The 7,334-nt window shown below is 45.5% G+C and overlaps 1 protein-coding gene and 1 long non-coding RNA gene across 12 annotated transcripts in view; one reads left to right on the top strand and one right to left on the bottom strand.

Moving 5' to 3' along the window:
• Window positions 1-367: 367 nt before the first annotated feature.
• On the bottom strand, window positions 368-3,686 carry LOC131384082 (uncharacterized). The gene is made up of 3 exons (XR_009214581.1): window positions 3,618-3,686; window positions 927-1,029; window positions 368-541 (listed from the first exon to the last, which is right to left on the bottom strand). It is a non-coding gene; the product is annotated as an uncharacterized LOC131384082 (long non-coding RNA).
• Window positions 3,021-7,334, top strand: part of BICD1 (BICD cargo adaptor 1) — a 283,466-nt gene continuing 279,152 nt past the window's right edge. For all 11 annotated transcript variants that reach the window (XM_032159976.2, XM_032159972.2, XM_032159971.2 and 8 more), the window contains exon 1: window positions 3,021-3,768. In XM_032159976.2, the coding sequence (XP_032015867.1) occupies window positions 3,556-3,768 (213 nt within the window). In that variant the 5' untranslated portion in view covers window positions 3,021-3,555. The remainder of the gene's footprint in view (window positions 3,769-7,334) is intronic.

Genomic DNA, 7,334 nt, shown 5'->3' with positions numbered 1-7,334 from the left:
GTATTTTTTAGTTTTTTTGTAGCCATGAAGTCTCGCTATGTTGCCCAGGCTGGTCTTGAATTCCTGGCCTCAAGTGACCCTCCTGCCTCAGCCTCCCAAAGTGCTAGGATTACCAGTATGAGCCACCACACCCAGCCTAGGAATGCTTTAAGAAATTTTTTTCCATATACCTGTCATTTATATATATGCAATACATACAGCATATACGAAAAAAGAGGGAAATGTAACTATGCAGTACTGGAACAGCATGGTGTATAGGAAAATAAATTTGGCTGGGCATGGTGGCTCACATCTCTAATCCCAGAACTTTGGGAGGCCGGGGTGGGAGGATCGCTTGATCCCAGGAGTTCGAGACCAGCCTGGGCAACATAGACAGACCCTGTCTCTACAAAAATTTAAAAAATTAGCTGAGTGTGGTGGCATTCATCTGTAGTCCCAGCTACTCAGGAGGCTGAGGTGGGAGGATCGCTTGAGTCCAGGAGGTTGAGGCTGCAGGGAGTCATGATCACGCCACTCCACTCCAGCCTAAGTGATGGAGACCCTGTCTCAGAAGAAAAAGAAAAAAAAACAAGAAAATAAGTTTATCTTCTTTATGTTAAATACCAACATTTAAGGATCAAAGTTCAACTAAGCAACATCTTAAAGTGTCAGAGTGTGCAAGACATGCCTGAAATCAGACAAAAGTGACAAGTGACAAAAGTGTATCAATCAGAAAAGTGGGGCAGGATAGAGCATAGGGGCTGGACCACAATGGAAATTTAGCAAAAACAAAAGTCACAGAGGCAAACTGTGTTCTTAGTTTGATCCAAAGGAGAGGGAAACGCAGGCAATCTAGTCCAAGTCTTATGATCCCTTTGGAAGGCCTATGCTTACAGTTTGTGGAGTGAGGAAAGGCCAGAGGCTTCCTGGGAAGGCAGGTTAGCTACCTGCAATTGCAGGTTCCATCTCTTTTCTCTTCAGCAGTTCATCATCATTCATCCACGTGTCAGAGGTCAGATGCCATAGGAGCACACAGGAGGGGCTTCCCACCTGGAGTACGAGATAAGGAAAGATAGGTCGGATGTTGTAGTCATTAGCATCCGCTTCTCTACAAGGCTGGAATTTATGGTGGCTGCACATTTGGAGTGTTTTCTCCTTTTATTTATTTATTTTTAGATCAGACAGTCACAAGAGAATATTCTTTTGTTTTATTTTTAGATCAGACAATCACATGAGAATATTCTGTTGTGATCGCTGGGGTTTAGAAGGAACCTTGTCTGGTTTGTGAAGCAATGGGAAACACATCCAGACAGCCTGTTAGTGGAAACTTTGGAAGGGCACTGTCATATGCTTTTCCTCCCACGCCATCAACAAGTGTCTTTTTTTTTTGAGATGGAGTCTCTGTTGCCCAGGCTGGAGTACAGTGGCGCCATCTGTACCCTCCACCTCCTGGGTTCAAGCAATTCTCCTGCCTCAGCCTACCAAGTAGCTGGGATCACAGGTGTGCACCACCATGCCTGGCTAATTTTTGTATTTTTAGTAGAGATGGGATTTCACCATGTGGGCCAGGCTAGTCTTGAACTCCTGACCTCAAATGATCCATCCACTTCGGCCTCTCAAAGTGCTGGGATTATAGGTGTGAGCCTCTGCGCCCGGTCAACAATCGTCTTTTTTTTTTTTTTTTTTTACCAGGTACACAATGGTGGGAGAGTTGAGTCCTGCTTTCTAACTTAGAAAACGCATGTGTGTTGAACACCTGGTCACTGAGAAACACCTCTGGAATAGGTGCCATGCAGAAGGAGAGAGGGAAGGAACTGGAAAGATCCACTGATCTGTGGGTCTCACAGCCTCCTGTTACACAGAAATTGCTTCTTTTCTCTCCCGTTGCGTTCTTCTTCTTGATTCTCGACCCTTCTCCACTCCTTCATTTCCTCCACTCTTACTTTGCTTTCATCTCCTTTTGTAACCGTTCATCATCACTCTTCATATAGATTAATGTGATTATCTTACAAGCATGTAATATTTAGTTGCTGGGTTTGTATGAGTAATGAGTGAACCTGAAGCCAACATACTGATCCCGTTGCTTCCGAGTTAAGATTCCAGAGTTGCCTGACTTTGGACAAATCACCCCATCTCCCTTTGCCTTTCACCCCCTGTAAACTGAGGATAATGGCTCCTACCTCAAAGCATTGTTAGGATTGGAGAGAACGCATGTTACATAGTTAGAAGAATGCTTGGTATGGGTCTCAGGAACTCTTAGCTCTTATTGTTTAAAAAATGCTTTTTGTAGGGCATCGTCGGTATCTTATATAGGGAATTCCAAGTAGTTTTCCTTTATTGAAGACAGAGTAAGGTGCTTTGATGGAAACTATTGGGGCAAGATATACAGTACGTAGCTAGAGGCTTCCTGGGTGCATGTATTACGGAGATATTTTTTTCTGAGTGGATAGCGCTCTTGTGATACGCTGGGCGAGGGCAAGCAATATGTAGCGGACTGTCCTGTGAGGATGGTAAGGTTATTTGGTGAGAGTGTCAGCTGGCCCAGGCCAGACTCGGGAGAGGCAGGGAGAGAGGGGGACGGCGGAGGAGGGCGCCTTGGGGTGCGTCTTGAAGGCTTCGGGAAACCCAGCGGTCTTTTGTGGGCAGGTGGCCCAAAAAGCCTTCTGCGCGCCCAGGGGACGAGGAGGCTGCGCGGGCCGCGACCGCGATAGTTTTGTTTGCTTTTCTCGGGAGAAATGGTTCCCGGCAGTTTCCTGAGCTTCGGCCCTCGACGTAGCAGAAGAGCCCGGGCGCCCACGCTGCTCTCCGGGTCTTCTACTGACACCGGGACAAAGCCCTGGGAGGAGCTCCCGCCCCTGGAGCCGGACAGGGCCGAGGACCCCCCGCCGCTTCCCAGGCCCGGACCCGTCGCCTGCGCCTCCTCCTGGCGCGCCTCACGGTGCAGCGGGCGGTGGCCCCGCGCGCCCGGCGGGAGGCGCCTCGGGACGTTTCCGTCTGGTCCTTCCCTCCGCCCCCCGCGCTGACTCCATCCGCTCCCCGCCCCCTGCTCGGAGCCGCCGCCACGCGGGAAGGGAGGGAGCCGGCCCCGAGACTGCATCATTCCGCACCGGCTGCTGCAGGGCCAGAGGGAGCAGGTGGAACGAGCGAGCCGCGAGCCGGAGCGCGCCAGACCCAGGGCGAGACTGCAGTGACGCGGCCCGGGAGACATGGCGGCCGGGCGTCTCTGAATAAGCAGAATCCGGAGCCCCTCGCCGCCCCCGGCCGCCGCAGCCCGGGCCATGCCGCACGACTGCTGAGCGCACGCCCGGGCCGGCCCCGAGGACACATGCGGCGGCCTTTGCCGCCTCGCCCCTGACCCTCTGCCCTGCTCTCCATGTTGCATTGCTCGTGGGTTTCTCGGGCGGTGTAGCTGCGGCTGCCACCAGAGCCGGCGGGGCGTCGCGCTGCTCATTCATCCGGCCGCACTTTCCTTTCCATTTCCACCCATCTCTTCCCATTAGCTTCTCCCTTTCCCCGCCAGCTTTGCATCCATCTCCCCCACCTCGTCACCCCCTCCTGCCTCCATCCACCGGGGCTATGGCCGCAGAGGAGGTATTGCAGACGGTGGACCATTATAAGACTGAGATAGAGAGGCTGACCAAGGAGCTCACGGAGACCACCCACGAGAAGATCCAGGCTGCCGAGTACGGGCTGGTGGTGCTGGAGGAGAAGCTGACCCTCAAACAGCAGTATGATGAGCTGGAGGCTGAGTACGACAGCCTCAAACAGGAGCTGGAGCAGCTCAAAGAGGTGAGTTGCTTGTCACCTCTCCCTTTCCTGGCCCTCACTCCCCCCACCCGTAAGGCCCACTCATCATGATCAAGAAGTCATAAAGGAGGTGATCGAAAGGACTGTTTCTTCTTCTAGGGCCTTTGTTGGTAAGAGAAGATTGAAAGAGTCCATTGTTTCCTCCCCCAAGAGAAAAATTGCCAAAGAAGTGAATATATAAGCTGGAATTTGGGAGGCAATGGCTGTTTGGCCTGCGGGGGAGGGAGATTGGTAAGAGTCGTCAAGTCTCAGCACTCTGAGACGACATTCAAGTGGGTTGGAATGTATAAATCAAACTTCTCAAAACCGCTGTTATCTCAAACCCAGGTTTCAGCGACAATTTCATAGTCCACAAAAGTGATGAGGTTTGTGCCTGAGGACCCACGATTTCAGGATGTAGACTGTGTGGCACCTCAGCTTTCCTCTGGATGTAACCACTCCTTGGTGAGAGAGGGAACTCCTCACCAATCCCGTTTGACAAAGGCTAGGCAGTCTTCATTCTGCTTGCTGTAGTCATTCTTGTCATTGGGCTGCAGGAGAAAAACAACTTTGCTGGGTGATCCCACTGCCTTGATTTCACCTCGGAGCGAGGCTGGGCCATGCCCAAGTCTTAGGAGGTCACTGTGACTAGAAGAAATTGAACTCACCTACAAATAGTGTGAAAGAGTGGTGTATATCAAATACGTGGGTAGTGTTGCGTTTCAAATGAGGCTCTTCTGGTTGAAATGATATATTTATAAAACCAGAATATCACAAATGGGTGATGTATAATGTCTCTTTAGTTTTTTGGTATTTGGCCTCTTTTAAAGCCTGTCCGATGTATGGGAGAAAACAATGAACGTGCTTTGATTTCCTATCAGGCACTCTTAAGAACATACATATTGTTTAAGTAACTCGGTCTTTTTTATCTGATTCTTGAGGCACTATGGGTAACAAGTAACCACTTATAAATTTAAATGTAATATACACTCCTTTTCTGTGTGTCAAGTGCTTATTTTTAGGTGCATATTGACATTTCAATGTTAATCATTGTTTGGCATATAATATCAAAAATCTATTTCTTATGAGTTTGGTTTTTCTTGGGAGGGGTCTTATTTTATGCTGTTACAGTTGAAAGATATGATTTATGACATACTAAATCAACTTGCCTGACAATTTAGTATGTAATATGGTAAGCATTGATACTTTTAGACATGTCTTATTTTTATTTGGACGCCTGTCTACCAAAAAATAAATGTACTACCTATGATTAAAAATCCCGACTAGGAATCTAATTTTTGTGTGTGTCAGGCTGTAAATTTCTAGTTCATATTTTACTTACCATGTACCTGTCTGGTCTTAACAACAGCTGGACTTGTTTATATTTTCCAACTTAGGTTAGGCTGACATGTTTAAATGCAGTGATGCTAAACCTTGTGAAGTGAGGAAGCAGGATGATGACTGTCATTCTCAGAGATGTTTTGATATTGTCTATACCTATCAACACTGCTTTGCCAAGAAAGGGAAGTGCAAACCAGAAAGTGGTAAGCCATCACCTTCTTGATAAAGGAGATGGACTTAATTTAATGAAATGTACCTGTTACTGACTTTCCTGCTTGATTTAAACAATCCTTCTAGGGATATTTCTGTCATTGCACTTACCTTGCATAGCAAACTTTAATGCAATTGTGTTTTGCCTTTGCTACACTATGAGCTTTGCATCCCAAGTCTTTAACACAAAAGCTAGCACACACTGGGCATGAAATATTTTATGAAAGAATCAGTTTGTACTAGAAGAAGGCACACTTTTATCAAGCGTTCACTAGTCAATATTGATTAGTGTTAGAGAAATACTAAGAAAATTAGGATGTATAGGAAGTGACAGATGTTAATAAAACTACCTATATTAGTTTCACCAGCAGTAATGAGAAAAATGTGAAAAAAATGTTTTGTAGGAATAATGTAACTGTGGTTTCTTAATACAGAATAATGCAAATACCAACTACAATTTTTTCTATCAATATTTTAATGTATATTTTGTTCTATCTAGCAGGAGGTTAACAAAAATTTATCAGCATTATTTTTACTATACGATTCTTGTTCATATATTTATTTTCAGTTACATTTAGCATAAGTGAAATTCAAGATTCCTAAAAAACTGGTTTGTACAATTATATAAAAATGTATTTTAGGTAATAAAATAATTATTATAGTTGATTATTTGATAGTGAAGCTTATTATTTTTATTCTTTAAACACGGAATATACTTTAGTTGGAAATATAACTTAAATGAGTTAAATCGATTTCAAGTAATATTTCTTGTATGAAAAGTAAATCCAAAATAATTGTGCAAACTGAGGTGTTCCAACAGTAATATAGAAGTCAGTTTTGAAAAATATATTTTGTGTTTTGATTTTTCAAAAGGAAGTTTTGCTCATTATCAGGTATATATAGTGAATGATGTTGCATTATATCTATAAAGCCAAGGATAAAATAAATCTCTGGCTTATTTCTAGGATCTTTGAACAAATATGATTTATTTAAAAATAATTGAACCAGTGTATGGGAATGTCAACAGAAAACTACTGTATTAAGTCCAAATTGGACATTAGTAATTTGCAGTGTAGCAACATGGCTCAGTCTTTGCAGGTCATTTTGTTTTCCAGAGTCAGTACCCACCAACGTTGCTAGCTTCCTTCCCAGGCTAGGTACTGCTGTGACAATAATGCAGGTCGGCAGTGTTGCCTCAAGATGTGCAAAATCAAGAAGATGAAATCATTAAATTTTTTTCCTAGTTATTTCTTCTCTCAACTCAATTGTTTTTTGACCTGGCCTGATGTTGTTTAGTGCTCTGCATGGGCTACTGTAATTCAGCTCACAAAAGAACACACTTGAAAGAAAAGCACTAACGATTTGAGAAAAGGATGACTTTTGACATCATCAGAATGTTCTCCTTCTCATGAGTCTTTGGACAGCTGGACAGAGCAGTATGTCCACTAGAATATTTGAGGCTGGTTTTGTGATTTCACAAGTAACACTTGCTCTTCAGTGACCTGAGTGAGGGTCATCCATGCCCAGTTATGTTCAGAGCCTGGCTGATTATATGTTTGGGATATATGTAAATCAGCACTGTGCGCCTGTCACCCAGGCCAGAATAGTGTTTGAAGAAGAGTCATAGCTCCAAAATAACCTGAAAACTAAAAATATACGTATATAAAAATACCTCGGATCGGCCGGGCGCGGTGGCTCACGCTTGTAATCCCAGCACTTTGGGAGGCTGAGGCGGTGGCTCACGCTTGTAATCCCAGCACTTTGGGAGGCCGAGGCGGGCGGATCACGAGGTCAGGAGATCGAGACCACGGTGAAACCCCGTTTCTACTAAAAATACAAAAAATTAGCCGGGCGTGGTGGCGGGCGCCTGTAGTCCCAGCTACTCGGAGAGGCTGAGGCAGGAGAATGGCGTGAACCCGGGAGGCGGAGCTTGCAGTGAGCCGAGATTGCGCCACTGCACTCCAGCCTGGGCGACAGAGCGAGACTCCGTCTCAAAAAAAAAAAAAAATACCTTGGAT

This window comes from Hylobates moloch, unplaced genomic scaffold (genome assembly GCF_009828535.3).
Source record: "Hylobates moloch isolate HMO894 unplaced genomic scaffold, HMol_V3 SCAFFOLD_8, whole genome shotgun sequence".
NCBI lineage: Eukaryota > Metazoa > Chordata > Mammalia > Primates > Hylobatidae > Hylobates > Hylobates moloch.
This window is presented reverse-complemented; position numbering and strand designations above follow the sequence as displayed.